The 21,572-nt window shown below is 36.6% G+C and overlaps 1 protein-coding gene across 4 annotated transcripts in view; it reads left to right on the top strand.

Moving 5' to 3' along the window:
- The window catches only part of magixb (MAGI family member, X-linked b), a 90,737-nt gene that overhangs the window by 28,491 nt on the left and 40,674 nt on the right, over window positions 1-21,572 (top strand). For all 4 annotated transcript variants that reach the window (XM_082189410.1, XM_082189407.1, XM_082189409.1 and 1 more), the window contains exons 3-5: window positions 3,591-3,707; window positions 14,665-14,784; window positions 16,790-16,963. In XM_082189410.1, coding sequence (XP_082045536.1) covers window positions 3,591-3,707; window positions 14,665-14,784; window positions 16,790-16,963 — 411 coding nt within the window. The remainder of the gene's footprint in view (window positions 1-3,590; window positions 3,708-14,664; window positions 14,785-16,789; window positions 16,964-21,572) is intronic.

Consider the following 21,572-nt stretch of genomic DNA (forward strand, 5'->3'; position numbering starts at 1 on the left):
AATGCACTACCATTCAACTGAACAAATACTTTTATTCTCCAAGGAAGGACACATTAAATTGAAATTATCCAAAGTGACGATCCAAAGATGTTTATAATGCTACAAGTGCCGTTGTTTTGAACTTTCATTAACAAAAATATTAAAAAGCGCAGCTGTTTTCAACATTAATAATAATTCAACATAGTAATAAAAATGTTTCTTGCGCAGCTAATCAGCATATTAGAATGATTTCTGAAGGATCATGTGACACTGAAGACTGAAAAATGGTTTTCTGAAGCAGAGCAAAATCCGTCGTTGTCAACTCTTTATATTGAGTTTGTTCCCTAGTTGCAGGATGGTGGTATTTATGTCACATGGGTCGTATGTCACCCTTAGGGGGCGCAGAAATTTATCACACAGTGTCATGGCATGGGTGACTTTTTTTTTTTTTTTAACTGTATGTCACACCTGACCATGACTTCCTCCATCCTTTATTAGTTGATCAAACCGAGTCTGCTCCCCCCCCTCCTCCTGTTGTTCTCACACCTCTAACACCTCCAACTACCAACTACAGCGTATTAAATTGAGCTTTGTCAGTAAGGTTGTAGTTCACTGTTGCATGTTGCATTAGCTGATGAGAATATCTCATAGTCCTAGAAATGCAGAATTATGCATCCTGTTTGTTATTAATATCGTCTTCTGATCTGCCTGTGTATCCTATATAAACACAGTGGCCACAGAGAAATGGAGCTTTGTGCTAATTCTGGCACTTCTATTTAAAAAAAAAGATCAATATGTCCCTGCTGAAATACATCCAAGTCTTTATAAAAGCAGCTCTGTCTTCCAAACAGTGGAATTGATCATGGTGAACTCTTGAGGATTCTTTTTTTTTTTTTTTTTTTTGACCGGTTTCATTTCAATTGTTTCATGTTGATTTTGCACTTTTGCAATTTACTGAATTGCGACAGGATGATCAATTATACAAAAGTTTATGCCACCATGATGTGTGATGTGTTCTGGTTGGCTGCCAGATCATTGCTATATGGCCGCTGAGGTGTTCTCAGTGGTGTTTAATGCTTTGCTATGTGGCTGCTACAGTATTTTCAGTGGTTGCTAGGGTGTTCTGGATGGTTGCTAGATGATTGCTGTGCTGAGGTGTTCTGGGTGATGTTTACTATTGCTATGTATTTTCTGGGTATTCTTGGCTGTTCTGGGTGGTTGTTAGATCATTGTTATGTGGTTTCTGTGGTGTTGAGTAGTGTTTGGCATGTTGCTATGTGGTTGCTTTTTTGGTTGTTGCTATGGTGTTTCTAGGGTGTTCTGAATGGTTACTACCAGATCATTGCTATATGGTTGCTAAGGTGTTCTGAGGGGCTTTTAAAACAATTCTGTGTGGTTAGTACAGTATTCTTGGTCCATGTTTACACCTGGTATTAAGATGCGTTTTCATCGATCCGATCACAAGTGGAACTAATACAGGTGTAAAAATGATCTAAATAGTTTTGAGCTTGTCCACTTTCGAGCACTTCCAGAGGTAGTCGAAAATGCTTTCATAGTGTAAACTCTCATGTGGTTGAATATGTTCAAACAGCCGCAAAAGACGCCTACTCTCTGCCTACTGAACTAATGCATAAACATTATGAGAAGCGCGCTAGCCAGACGGGGTTTAAACTTTGGCTGAAGACCCAAGTTTGGTTTGACGATGAAAAACATACCAAGCACAATGTTCTCTCATCATTCCTGATTTCTAACACACACTCACAGTGACAGCATGGCTGTCAGAGCAGAAACGAAAGCTGATGCTCTCTGTGTGTTTTTTCTGTCATCTCTGGTCGCATTCATAGGTAAATTGTACAAGCTTATTTCATCCATTTGATCGATTGAAAAACCTTACATTTACCTGCCCATAGACCCTCATCTTGAAGAAATCAGGACAGAAGTGGTTGAAAGTGGACAAAAGAGATGGATTAAAACACCAGGTGTAATGGGTATATGTCTCCCTCGTCTACTTGTGATCCAATCGGCCAATCTTAACACCAGGTGTAAACAGGGCATCAGAACCACTTAGCAGCCATTTGGAAATTTTGATAGCAACACTCTAGCAACCACACAGAACACAATCGAACTCGGGTTCAGAACAGGCAATCGAACCAAGTGTGAAAGCGCCCTAAAACACCAGGTTGCCAGATCTGTGCTATATAGTTGCTAAAGTGTTCTCAGTGGTGTTTAATGCATTGCCATGTGGTTACTAGGGCGTTACTAGGGCGTTCAGGATAGTTACCATATATGATTGATTGCTATGCTGTTGCTGAGGTGTTCTGATTGGTGTTTCTGTTTAATGTTGCTATGTAGTTGCTGGCTATCCTGGAATGGTGCTGGGATGTTCTGGAGAGTAGTCAAATCATTGTAATGTGGTCACTGAGTGCAGTTTAGAGCGTTGCTATGTGGTTGCTTGGGCGTTGCTATGTGGTTGATATGGTACTCTGGGTGGTTGCTCTGTGGTTGCTTACTGGCAAAAGTCAAAAGAGCTCCCTCCTTTAATGTAATCCATGGGATTTATTCTCATGTTCTTAATGCTCAGAAAAGTAACGAGTCACATGATTTGAGGCATCATTCATGTTCTTAGCATAAACAATGTGGCACATGCTGAAGTTTAATACTTTTTGCAGATCCCTAACTCCTACTAATGCAATCAACACTAATCTGGGCTGCGTTTCCTAAAAGCATCGTGAGCGAAGTCGATCGTAGAGAACATTGGTGGCAATGGTCTTCGCAATGCTTTTGGGAAACGCAGCCTTGGCTGAATTAGATAAATAAAGTTCAGGGAGAACAGCCGACCAGCATTAGTGTCCTTCCAGAATGTCATAGCGGTCATTTCATACATACTGTATATGCTGTGTGTATGTGTGCTCGTGGTTGCAGGGCTTATGTTCCTTTATGAGAACTGTGAGCTGTGTTTTATTACTTGGAGAGGTTAGGTGGGGGTGGGTCTGTCATTTTGATGGGTTCGAGAGGCACTCTGTTCATCTATAACAGCCAAGTGGCCTGTCATCAGAGACCATAAACCACAGCAGATGAAATAAAGAGATCAGCCATGTTGAGTGGAGCATTGGGCAGCTGTGCCAAGACTGCGTGTGTGACATTTTTCACTTTAATCCAAGGCTGTGTGTGTGTTTGTGGGAGAACGTCTCTGTACGACACACACTTTTCATTATAACCCGAATGTGTTTCTACATAGCGTGATACACCATTATACTGACCATAAAAATGTGAATTCATTGTACTCTTCAGTTGCATTTCTTTGCGGTTCTGGCCGAACGGTAGAACAACCCTGGCTTCATTTGATTGATTAGAAACACCTCTAATATCTAAAGGTTAATCAATACTGCCTCCAGGGAATAGGCTGAATGTATCTGTGTGTGTTTATTTTCGCAAGCTCTTCAGTTTTTTTGAATTGCAGATTTTGAGGTGGCGGGTAAGCACATTGCCTCGTTTGCAAATGTTAATTTATGGGATATTCTTACTGTGTGTTTACAGAATGACAATGTCTCTGTTTGTTTGTTTGCTTGTCCGTCTTTCCCTTTCTAATTCCTCATCTGTCCTGCTTTTAGGCTCAACTCTATGCAAGGATCTAAGGTTATACCTGAGCAAATGTTTCACGCCGGGTTCCATGGACAGTCAACTCCAGCAGGTGATCCGAGAAAACCTCTACTTGAGAGCCGTGCCCTGTGAGTACCCCAAAAAAGATTGTTCAGAAGTTGCTCTTTTAGAGATTAAAATACCTATATCCCATCTAACAAGCGAACGTTCAAGGGGAAAACAAATGTTTTTCCAGAAACATAGAATGTTCGTTCAAAGTTATCTGGTCTTTAATGATGTTCTCAAAACGTTAGCACAAAAACATTATCTTTACACAATTCATGGAACATTTTATTTTTGTTGAATGTTCGTCTATGTTTTTTAACGCTCAGAAATAACATTTTCATAACTTAATAATAATGTTAGCAAACTGTTGTTTTTGTTAGCTAGGATGGAGGAGGATTTATGTCTGTCTATATCCAATTGTCACAAGTGCCACAAACAGAATAAAAAAGTTACTGATTTCCAGACAGGTTTCCCAAACACTCCCCCACTTCTGTCATTGGTCAGACATACAGATAGCTCCACCCCTAACTCACATTATTGGTTGAGCTGTTGCCAAATCTAAGTGCTCAAACAAACAGTGCAATGTTTTGATAGTGCCTGTAGGTTTCCACTTTGTCTCAGCCTTTTCTTTCAAAAGCCCCTTGGACAAATAAAATGAGAAACAAATGATACATTATTTATATTCATCATGAATATATCACTATTTAGAAACTATTTATACACAGTAGAATAGGCAAGGCAAGGCAATATTGAAATCTTTTTGTTTTAATTCTAATCTTTTTTTATTTTGTATACATTTTATGATCTCTTTTTCTTAAAATACGAATCTGAGAAGCAGAAGACTAAAGGAAAAGTCTCCATCTACTTCATTTCATGTCATTGCTGTCAAAGATGTGTCATTTTTCATGGTTAAACACACATGCACATACGTTTAAACAACCTAATAAACTAGAAAACAGCACTTAACATCTTGCACGCATACGGATCGAGCTCAAGGTACTGCAGTTTTTCTGATGAAGTGTTAATTGGCGTGTGATCCATTTAATAGTAAGCAGGTGTTGACAGCTCCAACTGGTTCTTCCGACAAGAAAGGAAGGATGCGAGAGAATGAAAAGAAAGACAGAGAAGGGGGAAGTTGAAAGATAGTTATCAAAGCAATAGTTGTTGCAAAAATGAATTTTCAGTCATTATTTACATGACACCCTCTTGTCATACCAAACCCAACATGCTGTTATTTTTTCCTGCGGAATGCCAAAGAGTGTTTATAGAATTTGATACCGTTTTTATACTTCATATAATCCTTTAAAATGGGCAGTGATGTTTTGAATAAAAGTGAGGCATATCTCCATGCTCTGTGAGAGAGAACTGTTGAATATGGCCTCATAACATTTCCATGCTTTTCACTTCACTTTTCACGCTCTTTTCTATCAGTCGTCTCTCTTTCACACCCTCTTTTCCGCTCAACTCCCTGTTGCTTTCATTTTTCTGTGCCCTTTATCCCGAGCTTTAAAATCCTAATTATATTCTGAGTAATTTCTTTCCCATTTTAATCTTTGTGCAGTGATAAGACATAGATTTGGATTAACCTCTATTAAATTCATAAGCTTTTGTTAAGTAGATGAAGTTCTGCTGGTTTTTGCGGTGGAATTATTACCAGAGACGTTACAAGGAGGTAGAGATAGGGAGATAGACCACTTGTAGAAAATAACAAACCGATCTCACAAGATATTATGAGATGGCGATTTCGCATGAACTTGTATAGCATGAATCATATGAAAATGTAAGATTTTTTTTTTAAAAGCATGGAGGTCCACGGTCCACCCCTAACCCTATCCATAAAGCTAACAGTCACTCGGCTATATGCACATTGTACGAAAACATATGATTGTACAAATTCATATGAATTCGCCACTAATTTGGAAAACGCTAAATAGTTATGAATTGCCATGAGATTGTGTTCTTGATTGTGTTCATGAGATTGTGCTTGTGAAATCATAGGTAAAAGTCCCGCCTTTGAATTAAAAGAGCCAATCACCTTTTTGATTGAGTTTGTTTATTCTATGATGCACTAGATAACCCTAAAAAAACTAGATAACTCTAAATATTTACAGTGTTATTTGAGCTAAAAAAAGCATTTTTTTTATATCAATCTTGTCAAATTGTATTGCTGATTTGAAATATGTTATTGAAACAGAATCTTGATAAACAGTTTCAGAGAGTTTAGCCTTTCCTCACTCAATTTGATTAGAGCTGCCTGTACTCTCAGATTCTAGTACACTTCATTTAAGGTACTAATATGCATTTTTAAGGCTAAAAGGTACAGAGGTGTAAATTTTTTACTACTTTTTTTATTTTATTTTATTAAGAGTGTGTGGTGTTACCAATATGGCCGCCCACAGAGTGAACTGACTTGCCTCAAAGGGACTTTGTTTACATTGTAAAACATTTGTGGCTACTTTGGGAACGTCCTGGTGATGCTGGCTCTCTGTTTCTCTCTTTTATTGGTCGAAAAGTTTTCAGTCGTTTCTCGTAGTTCGGACACGATGCTGCATGGTCTGGCTCTGCACATGTGTTTGTGCATGTGTGGGCGTGTGTTTGAAACATAGCGTAGACTTGAGTGGGGTAATCTCTGATTTATAGTGATTTATAGTGAAGTAGGTCATGCTGAGCTTGACGCTGCCCGTCGTGTGCCATTCTGCTTGCTGAGACACACACACACACACACACACACACACACACACACACACACACACACACACACACACACACACACACACACACACACACACACACACACACACACACACACACACACACACACACACACATACTTACACAGGACAGTGAACACACAAAACACACTGTTCTGGTTAGTTTTTCTCTTTATCTCAGGCTGCTGAATGAGGAAGTGCCCCTAAAGCTAGGTACTTTCAATTCCCAATGTTGCCCTCACCTTAACTTTCTACACTGTCCTGGAGAGAACAAGCCGTTTGTACAAACAGAGATGTTTACAGATGTTTCAGCTGCTGATGTGTGATAATTTTAGCCATTGTGCTAAGTTCACACTATCAGTCCAAATCCAATTATTTGTGTATCTGATTGGAATCTTTTTAGATTTTTTTTTGATGTTCACACATACTAAATATGATCAGATTCCACTAAGAAATGCACAAAAATCAGATTTAGACTGACAGTCTGAACAAGGCTTCAGTTAAAATCATGCAATATTTGGGCAAAATTATCATTGGAGAAGTTACATTTAGCCCTCTTTGATGATATATTCAAGATTGTGTATCTGATTATCACAATAAGACTGATTTCACAGCTTAATTTGCCAGACAGACAGATTGCATTTTAAAAAGCTGATTCTATTATGATAGTGAACAGAGTTCAGATTATGAATAATCATCACAAGGCAGTCAAAGCTTTAGAGGACATGGATTTGGTCTGAGGAAACTGACCATGACGTCTGCAGTTATCAAAGTCGCTTAATTAAGTCAGTCCACTCGACGGCCATCTTACTAACACTTCCTGGTAGCTTTTTTTTATTTGTCACTCACCTAATTTTTCCTATTTTCTCTGTTTTCTTATTCTTATACTGTCTAAAGTGTTACTGAAATCGATGGGGAATCATTCAATTCCTAAAGCATGTACGAAAAGCTATATTCACAACATGCCCAAACTAATGATTAGCTTTGTAATCACCAGTGTTGGATAAAATTACTTTTAAAAGTAATGTTTTATATTATTGTGTTACTCCTAAAAATCATGCATTATTATTTTACATCATTGCTTAAATGCAAAGTAACATTACTTTTGTTTTAAAGAGCCACATTTTTTATAATCAGCTTCATATCATTATGAGCATTATCATCATCAGACTTAAACTCTCATTGAGAAACCCATTCACACCATAGACAGGGTTTAGATTAAGCCAGGATTAGGCCTTAGTTCAACTAGGACATTTAAGTAGCTTTTATAAATGTGCCTTAGAAAAACACATTACTGGTGTGCATCTTGAGACAAAACAATTGCACTGACATATTTTAAGAGATGTGTGTGTAAGTTGCTTTCAGTTAAAACAGCTCAAACATGCATTTTAGTAAAATGCATAAAATAACTCACAGCCATCTTACTGCAACACACCCCATTCAATAATACAGATTTAACTCGCAAAAACAGCCTACACATTACCAAATAAAGATTCCTTCAGATCACTTGATCAAGTCATTTGATAATAAACTTTCATTCACGGTGATATAGTGAATATTATGGAATAATGTCAATAAAATAGGTGTACTGTTAGGAATAATAGCAGAGTTATTGTAATGCAGTTCTGCCAGGTGTAGTTTACATTTATAAGCACATTTTTTATTTTGTCAGCAGTTTCTTTTCATATCACATCTTTTCACTCTCTTGCTTGTTACAGTTTTGGCTTTTATATGTTTCTTCTGCTCTGAGACCAGCTCTGTCAGCTCTACTGATCTCAAATGCGTCGTTCAGACACATGAGCCAAAGGCTTTCCCATTATACCTGCTATTTAGCAGAATGTCCAAGCTGCTCTTTTCCATACAATGAAAGTGAATGATGGTTGTCCCTTGTCCCAAACCATCCCCTTTCATTGTATGGAAAAATGCTTCTTCACTTATAAGAAAGAACATCATGCAGGTTTGGAACGGCATATGGGCAAGTAAACAATGACAGAACTTGCTTTTTTCACACAATGTAGAATAGCTTTGCAAATCACTCTGCCTGACCCTGAAGGGGCTTTAGTTTGGCTAAGTAGAGTAGACAGGAAGGCCTGCCGAGGCCTCCGGCTGGGAGCTCTAGTTTCATCTGACAGAGATGGAAAATAGCAGAGTAAACAGTCTGGATGCCTCCAGCTTGGTAGTCATACTTTACCTGTCCAATATGTGCAGCAGTAATGTTGACAGTAATTGGGGCGACATGAATTCGTAAACCATCACGCCTTGATCTAAGGTCAAAAAATTAATAAATAAATCAATGCAAATGACCAGAGTCAAAGCCTGACCTTGAATCTGCTGACGAAGATTAAAAAAATGTGAAATCCTAATGTTGGTTTTTACTAGGTAAAATGTTATGTTATGGTGAGCATATTTGGTTTATGTAATCTTTTAGCCACTGAACTGTGTTGACTCGCTGTCTTTTTGCCAAAATTCAAAGGCAAAATAATGCATTTATTCTTTACAGAGAAGGCAATCAAAGAATATCCAAGAATATAATGGCAGTGTCTATTTACACTAAGTGCAAATTGCCAACCAAAGGCTATTTTCGCTAACTCTGTCCACCATTGCTTGGATAATTTACCCTTGGTACAAACAGCATATCATTTCTATTTACACTTTGTATGAATATCATCTGTCACGATTTGCACTAAGTGTAAATATGATGCTATTTGTATCTGTTTACACACATGCACATGATATCCACTATTCACACTCATGGTAAATAGCATAGTTTCTTTAAATAGCCACTGCCTGAATATTATTCATTTAAAAATACTTTCATCTACTGTAATTCAATATGTAGTTTCCCAATATTTGTTTGTGATGTAATTTTATGCTTAAATCTTTCCCCGCCAGCGTAAAAAAAGAAAGAAAGTTGCAAGCCACCACCAGCATTTTTGACCATTTTCAGAAAATGTTCATGGCCCCCAGAATATATTGTTTTATGAATATCTGAACATGCAATTTATCAAAAGAAAGAACAGACTGTAAAATTTTACTTTAGAGGTCCATTGTTAAGTGTAGCAATGTATGAAGTAACTTTCAAACCAGGCAACACTCTTTTTTGGTTAGTGCGACAAATTCATACTTGAACCCGATGTGAAATCTGTGCGTGGAAATCATTTGCCCTCATGAGCAGTGTTGGAGAAAGTTACTTTTAAAAGTAATGTGTTACAATATTACGTTTCTCCCTAAAAAGATAACTTATTGCATTACAGGCTGAAGGAAATGCAAATTCAGGCTTGTACAAGTAGAAGACGTAGCTCAATAAAACCTTTCAGCTGTGCTGCCATTCTGGATTGAAAAGGAATAGGATGCGGGAGAAAAAAGTTCAACACTCTTACTTTAGCACTTAAAAAAAAAAAGAAAAGAAACACAATTGTGGTTTATCTAAAGTAATTTTTGCTTATTAGTATGGTTGAATTGGATCATCAAAGGTCAGCAGCAAATACATTGGTTCATAAAGTGAGATTAAATACTTAAAGTATATTTGTGTTATTTAACATTTAATTATTGCATGTTTGTTTTATATTCTGAGTTTGCATTTTACTCTATTTATTCATTTTGAGGAATACAGAATCTGTTTTTGTGCAAGTGAGATGAGTAAACGCATGCTCAGATTTAGTCTAGAACCACAATAAATATCATGGTAATAACCAACCATCATGCTTATAGTATCATGTTTACACAGCGCTCACAACATCTCTGCACTTACTCCAGATTTCTCTCAACAAACGGGGACTGGAGAGCTGTCAGTGTCAGTCATGGTAAAACAATGTAACTTGCGTTACTTTTTTGAAAAACTAACTCAGATATTTCGTTGTTAATTTAAAAGTAGTGCGTTACTTTACTAGTTACTTGAAAAATTTATCTGATTACATCACTCGTGTTACTTTTAATGCATTACCCCCAACACTGCACATGATAAATTCCTGATTGCATGGATTCCTATTTGAAATGATTGGATTTTACCTGAACAGTAAACGTGACTGCTCCTTTATAAGTCTGTAGACAACAAAGCTGCTCACCAAGTCAAATGACTGTATAATGACTGTATTAGAGAGTGTATGACTGTATCAGACCACTGTTACATAATGTCTGTCTCATATAGCTGTAGGCAGGAGGAGGACAGTGTGCAAAGAATTGCGATAATACATTCAATATACAGTCGCATAGTGGAATACTTAAATCCCCAGCAAATATTTTTGTTTTATACTTCTATTTCATTTTGAATTTAATTCACTTTATGATTGTATTTTCTGACTTGATTGGATTGTTTAATGCTGTTTATCTCATCATGCATCATTTCAAGTTTATAAAGAGGTCAACAGTATGCATACAAGCAAGTTTTAATATTATTTTTTAATATAGTAAATTCTTTCTCACCATTCTGTATGTCTATGATTCCATCCACCACAGACTACATTGTTTTTTAGAAGTATTTTCAGATATTTAAAGTGATTTTGTATCGATTTCAAATGAGGGCACATTAGAATAAAGCAAATATAGCTGCTGTTCATTTAAACCAAAGCCAATGAACAATAGAGATCGACTGGGGCAGCGGGGCTGAGAGAGAGTTCACATGGTCCACTGCTAAAGAGGAGCGCAGGACATAAAGGATTAAACCGCTTAAAGGAATTAAGAAACGGTCGGCCGTTTATCAATTATTCATGCAATAGAATCAAATTAAATGGCTTTTATAATGGGTAAGTAAAGAGGGGGTCTCTTTAGAGAATAGATTGCAGTGTGCAACTGCAATAACATATTACTCTGCTTTTGTATGATGTACAAATAAGTAGTTTGATTGTGTTTTAAAAAGTAAAAATGACATTTTAAACTCTTTTATACATCAGTGCTGCTAAACCGAATCACCAAAAATTTATTCAAGTTACTTAATTTTTTCTTTGGCATCATGTGTTTGTCATTCATTTGCTTTGTGTGTGCCTTGAGCATAATGTGTGGTCCTTCACCAAAGTGGAAATAAGATGTGTCAGTACGCCCTGCTGAATTCCCCTGTACTCGTGTTGAAGGAAGACTTCTGCTGAGTGCGTGTTTGTTTGAGTGAGTGTGAACTTGAGTGTCACTCTTGCTGTAGGTCTCAATCTGTCATAAGAAGAACCTTGGGTTTGCTGAGGTCGGCGTGAGGTTATTTATAGAAAGGTCACCGTTATGACACACAGGGTCAGGAACACCTGGCAATCATTTAATGAGATCATCATTAATTCATGGAGGGTGAGAGTCCTAATGTGTCTTCGATGTCTCTGATGTGTGCTTCAATCACTTAGCTGGAGCTCTGAGAGAATTATTCACACTGAGCTTGTCTAGAGTGTCTGTGAGGATTGTGAAACCATTGCCAACCCTGTGAGCCTTTGGGAATTTTTACTGATATTTGTAGACTTTCGAAATAACAGAGGGTTTGTAGAAGAGTATTTTAGGTTTGCAATTTTAGCATATTTGTAATAGTAGCAAGCTGTTGTTTACCTCCCAAGTCTATTTCGGTGACCAGAAACGACTTGAATATATTTGTAACTCCTCATTGCCATCCCATTACTACTGTATTTATATTCAGATATACAAAACTGCAGCTATATTAAGTAAAAAACACAGTAATTGTAAGCTAAATGCTAACTACAAAGAGATTGTTGGATAAGTGTTTATATAGCAAACAGGATTAACTGTATTTTCACCAGTATAACCAGTATTTATATTTAAAATATAAATTTGCACTCCTTTGTAAATATTTGGAGCAAGCTTTTCCCTTCTGTGTTCTCATTACTATTTCTTCCTCTCTAAGTAAAATATAATAGTAGTTGTGAGTGTCAGGGTGGTTTAGTTTCGGTGTGTTTTATGCTGCCTTCACATTCTTTCAGCAATGTTCAACCTCACTTCTGTAGTTGTGATTATGAGCTTGATGCATTCAAGTACTTTGTTGTCGGAGAGAACAGGAATCATGGAAAACATCAGGTTTATTCTTGCCTATATTGGGAAAATCTTATTATAGCCAAAACTATATAGACAACCATATGAACATTCACTGCACTAGTGACTAGATGGTCAGCTTGATGACGATTCTGGAATTTTGGTCAAATACAGGCTGTGTATAATAAAACATATAATATGCTTCAAATGATTAAATATGCACTACTTAATGACAAGAAGAAACCAAACTAAGGAAGCATTAGTTTGGTTTTCCCTTGTTTCATTAATTACTATCTTTTGTGTATTTAAACCCTTAGTTTGCATCTGTTTAATAAAGATATTGTTCGTTCGTCTCTCTGCTTCACGCATCATTCCTGTGGATTTACTACACGTACCCATAACAGTGAGAAAATGTAAAATAAATGTTATCTTTTCTTGTGAGCTGCAATTATGGGAAATAATAAAGATGCAAATTATGAGATGTAAAGTTGCTGTTTATAGAAACAAAGTCACAGTTGTGGCATGAAGTTGGAATTGTGAGAAGTAAATGCACAACTGTGAAAATATCTACAATTTTGAGGTATAAATATACAATTGTAAGATATAAGTCCCAATTGGTAAAAATAGTTGCAAATGTGATAAATAAAGGTGCAGTTTTGAGATATAAAGGCACAATTGTGAAAAATTGCCACAGTTTTGAGATATAAAGATACAATTGTGAGATATAATTGCACAATAATTGTTAAAAACTGTGACAACTTTGAGATATAAAAATACAGTTGTGAAATATATAGGTGCAATTGTGGGGGGAAAAAACACAATTCTGAGGTGTAAAATGCAATTGTTAAATATAAAGGTCCAATTGTGAAAAGTAGTTGCAGTTGTGAGATATAGAGATGCAGTTTTGAGAGTGCAAAATGTGCAAAAAGGCCAAAATTTTGAGATATAAAGATGCAATTGTGAAATATAAATATTATATCAATCAATTATCAATTAGAAGAAATAAAGATAATTGTGATTGTAAAATTGTACATTTGCAAAAAAGAAAAAACTTTTATGAGATATACGTAAAGTCACATTTATTGGAAAGTATGATTAAAGTTGTGTGATACAACGGCACAATCAGGAGAAATAAGGTCACATCATATTATTTTATTTCATTTTTAAGCTTCCATAAAGAACAAATCTATTGCCTGTTTATTAGCAAATTTCCACATAAAAAAAAAAACTATAAGACAGAAGTTTTTGCTTGTCCTTATCTAGCTTATTGTCCTTATAATATTTGCATATTGAATTGTGTTTGGCTTCTTTTCTAGCATGCATTTGTATACAGCACAATGTTTGATCTTTCATTTCTCACATCTATTAACTATCTATCCATCTCGTTACATGTCCACTGGCATGGAAGAAACCCACTCGATACCGTCCGAACTGCGAACGGCCTGCCACTGATTTTTACATCTGTTAAACGCACAGCAGTGTGCTTATCTTCACAATGATTTATGCAAACGTCAATAAACCCATTGTGTATATTACTGATTATTAAATGAACACGCGGTTGCGCAAACATCCCGATATGCAGTTTGCAAATGCATAACACGTGATATGCACAGACCTTTCCTATTATACACCATTCACAACAGTATTTTTGCCCAGAATCCACTCATTTAATGTGCATTAGGCATTGCTTAATTTTGTACACATGCATATGCTCCCACACACACCCTTGAGGCCAGCCTTAAATTAGACAGACGCTGCATTGCCCTGTCCTCGCTCCGACTGTCCTCTTGTCTATCTGTGATTGACGTGTGGTGGGTGTGGCGGTTAGTAATTCGGTCTAATCATTCCAGTACGCCTCTGGCTGTGTGAGCTGCGGGTGAATATATCAATATGCACACAAACACACACACACACTTGCAGAGTTCAGGACCCCAAGAGTGAAGTGCTGGGACTAATGCTCATGTTGTGATGTACTGGGGGATTTCGCTTATCAGACTCTTAATTAGAGATATTGAAGCGGAAAGGAGGTAAGATCTGTGCGTGCGTGTGTGTGGTAGGAGAGTGATAAAGAATTCGTGATTGATGTTGTGTCAGTGTGTGGAGCCGCTCAAAGCCTGCGGAGAGAGGGAGGGCCGTGTCAGATTTTCTTGGCTGGATCACTGTAATTGGTCTGGGCTGTTCATAGCTCTGTTAACTTGTCAGTCAAGGCTGGATGGAGAGGGGATAAGATGCCATCTTAATCTGGCAGCGCACACACACACACACACACACACACATTGAGCCGAAGTGCGGGTCAGCGATCCATCAATAATTCTGTAACTTATTTGGACTTGCTGTATTTAACATGTCCCTTTGTGTACGATGTCACCCGCAGGTACGACTAGACAGCCACGAGACGGCGAGATCACGGGAGTCGACTATAACTTTGTGTCCGTCGAGGAGTTCTTCTCGTTGGAGGAGTCGGGGGCGCTGTTGGAGAGCGGAAAGTTCAAAGGTCAGCCCACGTTCATGACCTGAATAATTTATGAAGAAAATAAAGTGTTACAGTGCAAATCCATTATTTCAATTGTTCTCTGGACTCCTTTTAAGGTCACGCGTCATATCTATGGGGCTTTTTATCCAGCGTTGATCTATTGATTCACAGTTGGAGCTCCATTTACACACATCAAAATGCATCAACACAACTGTTGTGTTGGCAATACTCATCTATCCAACAGCTCAAAGTTCAAAGCGATAGTTCACCCTAAAATCATCATTCATCCTGTTTCTCAAACAAAGTTATCATGGCTTTTGAAAATAGCACACAAACTGTATAGACCCCTTTTATTCTATTTTGTAATCTTTTTTGGATTTGGGATTTTTGTTGTTAATGGAAAATTGTTGTTCAGGAATTTCTGATAAATAATGTATTTTGTGTTCTATGCCAAAAAGAAATCATGCTGATATCAAGTATATATCTTCATATACTCTTGATATCAGCATAATATTTTTTTATATTATATTATATTATATTATATTATATTATATTATATTATATTATATTATATTATATTATATTATATTATATTATATTATATTATATTATATTATATTATATTATATTATAGTCAGCATAACAATTTAAGTGAACAGTTTAATTACATTTTATATTTTCTAAATTGGTTAATATCCTATTTTGGGTAACATCCTTATTTTAATGGTCTTATAAAATGGCACTCATATCTAAAATAGAGTGATATTTCACATGAGGAAGTAAAACTGATAATAAGAGCAAGTTTAATTTCCCTTCAGTTTATCCCAGTCTGTCTGCTGTCTTTATATTTTAACAGTATTATAATTTTTTATAGTAAATTGCAGAAATGCTTACACTACTTTGAGCCACACAATGTCAGTTTATACTATAGATAAAAGCTCATTGTCCATTACACATATATACCCTCCAAAATAGGCATTTCATAGCAAATGTATCGCAATTCAGTGTTTAGTGTGGAATTTCAAGCTCATTCCTCTTTCAGCATCATTACTGTGGGCTCTGTGACACATGTGCCTTTAGCATGTAAGTTATGGCTCTCAGGGGAAGGATCGCCTATCCCGCCTGATTAAACGAATAAAATGAATTAGCATAAAAAATGCAGCCGCATTTACAAAATGCCATAAACGCCATTCTCACCTTGCCGACACGGCATGGTATGATTTACTTACCACTGCAAAGGCAAGTTACTCAATCAATAACAGATGGAGATCAGGACCAGTTCAAAATCTGTTGTACCATCTGAAGATAATAATGTCACCCCTGTTGTATAGTATTCCATCCTTGAGGTGTTTTTTATGCTTTTAGAGAATATACTATGACAATATAATGGATTATCATGTGTTTTTAAGGTGACCTTGATTGCAAGATTTTGTAGCTCCTGTTAGCTGTTTGTACTGAAATAAAGCTATTGATTCACTCTGCAAGAAAAATACCCATGGCTTTAACCACTAGCCATAAATCCCTAGTATGTAAATCCTTTAATTGTGTTTCATGAGTTCACACTTACAAATATTCAGATAGAGTAAAGAGTATGCGTATTTGGCCAAGGGGAGGGCTCCGAGGTCAGAATTTGGCCCGAACCCAGAGTACTCCCACCATATCCCTGGGTGGGATAGGAACCAGCCAATAGTGAGGACGGATGCAGAAAACTGTTGAGGAACATAGGTGAGTCAGCTATGTATATATAGGCCTCCTCTTGTGCTGATTGGGTAGATAATTTGAACGAGAGAGAGAGAGAGAGAGAGAGAGAGAGAGAGAGAGAGAGAGAGAGAGAGAGAATATAACATGTTTCCTTGACCATGAGGTTAGGGTGGTTCAGTGTTTTGCAGAGTATATAACTACCAACACTAATGGACCCTAAAATAAGAAACTAAATCAACACTTCATGAACAAAATAACTTCCAAGCAGTATAATAACTGTCCCAGGAAGGCCAGAGTGACACGCTTCTTATATTTCCTGGATTAGGGAACTACTACGGAACCCCTCGTCCTGTTCACATCGGTCCAGAAAGCCCTCCCATCACCTACCAGGAGCACCGCAACCTGCTGAGAAACTTCCGTACCCGTAGCAAGTCCCTCAGCAACCTGGAGAAGGCAGGCGAGGAGGGCGACAACAGTGAGGAGGACTCAGGTCTATCAGGTAGGAAGAATGCCTATACACCTATAGATATGTATACGTAGATGCCATATTCGACGGCTCCAGGCAAGTCGACGTGTCCGCCATTTTGGAAAGGTTAATATGATGCTGTTTATCACTTACAATAACAAATCAATGAATTTTCATCGAAAATGTCACAGCATTGTGCAGTCTATGGCTGTGAGAACCACTGAGCTATAAATAACCTTCAAAGAGAATGCGCTGGTTTGCGTTTCTATGTATAACACAATGTGTAATACCCAAATGCAGAATTATCACAATAATGATAAACTAAATGCTGTGAAAATCATCTGTTAAAGGGAACTTTTATTCACCCAAAAATGAAAATTTTGTCATCATTTACTCACCCTCAAGTTGATGGGCCCCATTGACTTCCATAGTATGGAAAAAAATGGAAGTCTATGGAAGTCAAACCAACTGTTTGTTTACTTGATAGTGAGTAAATGATGACAGAATGTTAATTTTTTCGGTGAAATATGCCTTTAATGTCTATTGCAGATATACATATTCATACATATGAATGACTAGGTTGCAGATGCACTGTAAATTTTCGCTAAAATGGTCACGGACCAGGTTTGACCATTTATATACATACACACACATATATATATATATATACATACATACATACACATCCATATATATACATACAGTATATGTATCCACTGCCCCTTGTCTGTTTGTTCGTGAAGTATATTGGCAAATTTGATTTTGAGAGTACAATACTCTTTCAATTTATTAGTTTTATTATATTTAAATCCAATCCACAGGATTCTACATTTTTTTCTCTCAAAATCAGAGTGGACAATTCAAAAAATGTGTGCAGATTGATTTCTGGACACAGAATCACTGTAGTAGTAGTAGTAGGCTAATAACAGTGGGTAGGCCAACAGATTTTACAAGTTTCTGTCCTTTTTTTGTCATATGAATGAGTCATTGAAGCAAAACTTGCTGAATTTCTAAGCATTACTTATAGTAACGTTAACTTGGAGTTCAGTTAGTGAGTTCATTGAAGGAGTGAAGGATCACTGAAAACGCAAAAGGTGCACTTTTCGGTACAAACATCTCATCTAATTCAATTCAGACTGCAAGATTACAACTTGCCTGACAATATACCAATATCATTTATGATTTAAACATTTTTAATTAAATTGAAAGAATTCAAAAAGAAATTGTGCGCACATCCAAAAAAAACTTTAGGCAGGTGCTCGGTCAAATGAAGGCAAGCAACAATCATAGAAAGGTACAATTACACCTGACCTCACACCTTACCTCACACCTGACCTCATTACTGTTTTTTTTATGCTTTAGTGGTTACATTTGTGTTTGATTAGGTCGTTATTGTATTGGATGATTGGGTAATTAGTTCACTAATGAGGTCACGTGTGATGGCTCACACTGATATCAATTGTACCTTTCTATGATTGTTGCTTGACGAAGAAACGTTGTTCATTTTAATAAATCCTTGGGAGCAGGGGTGGCAGTGTGCTGATTCTTGTTTATTTTGAAATTAAATTTAAAGGACAGAATACATTTTTTAAAGGAATCAAACCACATCGTCTCTCTGTTTTTCCATTGTATTCTGGTGATCCTGGATTGAGTTACGGAATGCTGTCATTTGTGGTCTGAAATATAAAGTACTATTATTATACTTCAGAATGGACTCAAATCCTCTTACCTATGATGATACGGGCTAAACAAAAACAAAATAGCCAATTTCTTTGTCATTTTTATTTTAAAAATTTAAATTTTGATAAGCGATACCATTCTAAAAAAAAAGTGATCAGATCAAGCTAATACATACAAGATCAAAAGTGTGGCTGTAATTGTTGTGACACAAAGATTCCCAGTTTTTCTCTGGTCTTCCATGCTCAAAGTGACAGCAGAGTAGTTACCAGGCAAACAATACCAGCCAGCTTTTTCAGTCTCTGTTATCCCGCTCTGATGTCAACTCTAACATATTCTCTTTCTTCTTTAGACGCCTACAAACCTGCCTGACTTGTTATTTTTCAGGTTTTCTTGTCCTTCTATTATTATTATTATTATTCCACCTTTCCCTGACATTTGGATCTGAGGGGACTGTGTGGGCACAAAACACAATATATCACAGAGGCTTGTCACATCATTACACAGGATTATCCTGTTATTAAACCCACAGATTTGATATTTGAATGTCTTTTTTCCCTGGTTCAAATGCAAGATTGAAGTACATGATTTGTATACATATGTTGGGTTTTGAAGATAGACAAAGTACAATCAATGTTGCTTTTAGAGCAAACAAAAGGTCAGTATGGGATCAATCTCAGCCTCTGTTCTCCCTGAAATCCCTGAAGAAATAGCGTTGCCACGGTTTCTTTTGCAACAAAATGAGAATACCAGCATTCCTAAGACTGCTAGTTGCGAAGACCTTTGAGAGACAGTCCAGATCCTAGTCATAAACCATCTGTGCTTACTGCAATCTGCCCACCAGCCACACATTTGAGAGGATACTATTCTGACCTACATACTTCACAGGGCATGGATGCTCTCACCTTGAAAAAGATGGCACCACTGCCAGGATTATGTTTGGGTGGGTATGTTTTATTTTATGACTTTTCCAGTATCTTAAAGGTTGTCACGTATACTGGCTTGACTTGATAATCCAGATTCAAGAGACTTGAAGCAGATGAACGATGAAATCACATTTAAAACACAAGGAACAATAACAAGACATTGAACAGAGAATGACTGAGGGTTTAAATACACTAGATGACAACAAGGGACTAATGATAGACAGGTGATTAGTTGACATGGTTACAAACAAGGTTAACTATAGAAACTAACAGCAATGGAAACACAGGAAACAGGAAATGAACATAGACAAGACAAAATAATATCAAAATAAGAGTCCATGAAAACAGAGACAAGGTAATCGTGACAAAGGTACACTATGTAACTTTTTTTTGTCAATACATAATCAATCCTTCTTCCAAAACGTGTTTTTATCTTACCCTGATTCACTATGGCAAGCCTATTAAGTGTTTATATTTTAGACGTGACTGGATGGTTTTCACTGGAAATTGCGTACATGCGTCACTTGCCTGTACCTGTCTCGTCATATCCGTAAATAGAGAAAAGTTTCTCTGGCTACTTTGACGTAAGTATGGTTTGGGAGTGGTAGAAGGTTGACATGGAGAAGCTAAATCTTCAACCTCAGTGGAGGAGAGTCTACTGGCTAAAACAAAACTGTACAAAGCTTGTAATAAAACGAGAATCAACATTGGCATTGCTGTTCGGAGATGGCGAGAACTGATGGATTTGAAATGTTGTAAAAGTGACGTTAAGATGGCCAATCTTCAGCTAATCCGCTTGAGATCCTTTCATCTAAACTGGTTATATCTCTTAAGCCTAGTAGTGAATGTTTTATGAGCAGTATAGGATAACATTATTCATCCGCACGCAGTCACACAGAGCCAAAGCACAACCAATGTTTATCCACAAAATGCATGCAGTTTTGTTTTTTAACCACTAAAAGATACATAGTGTACCTTAAAACACCATTCCACCCCTAAACTTGGGATCAAGTTTATGATGATGCTCCACTTCAAGAATGCATGCCTCAACCACCTTTAATCGGGTCACATGTATTATCTATGATATTATTATGGGATCTAAATAATAAACAATAATAATAAACAAACATCACAAGTAATTACATTTCTTTGATATTTTTTTTAAATAAAATAGTTTGTATCCCTTGTGAAAAAAAAGTGCACTTGTATTTAATGTGAACTTGTAGTGTACTTCAAATCTTATAAGTAGCCTATATACTTGTAGATAATATCAATGAAATAAAAAGCTACTTGAGTGTAATTAAAGACAGTATATTTAATTCTTTTTATTTTTATTTGTAAATAACATGCAATTAAGTGTCTGAAAACATTGCATTTAGGATACACTTAAGTATATTCTTTTAAAGTGTATTTTTTCTGTAATACGTGCTAAAGTTATGCTAAAGTGTTCGTCTTTTTCACAAGGCATGAAACATATTGCCATATTTCGCATCATTTCAGTCCGATCTCAAAGGTTTATGTGCCACATTTCAGCACTGGTTGTTTTGTGATTAAAATGTTAGTCTCAATGCAATGCTGCTTATGCAAATAGACTTGTGCAATGCTGAAATGAAATGTAGGAGTGTGAGGAATAAACTTGCAGATGCAGATTTAACAATTTTATTTACACTTTTCAACATTTCAATTTCAAATGCCAAGGTCATGGGTTCAATTCCCAGGGAATACTGTATTGTACAGATAAATGTATACTTTAAATGAAAGTCACTTTGGTTAAAAGCATAATTTACATTTAGCTAATTAATTACCTATTGCAAAACATCAACCATAACGTTTTTTTTTTCTCCTGTACATAAACTATATTGAATATACCGTAATATATGGTATAAAATGAAAAACTTCATGGCCATATCCATCATGGTTACTAAAATAGCATCTGTATGTCAGAGTTCATGGTGAAATCCCCCTCCTGCTAAACATCAGTGCTGTTAAAGCAGATAGAGTGTGTGTATGTGACACCACAGCCAAGGGTGAATGTGTTT

Source organism: Leuciscus leuciscus (genome assembly GCF_965113295.1).
Source record: "Leuciscus leuciscus genome assembly, chromosome: 13".
Classification (NCBI taxonomy): domain Eukaryota; kingdom Metazoa; phylum Chordata; class Actinopteri; order Cypriniformes; family Leuciscidae; genus Leuciscus; species Leuciscus leuciscus.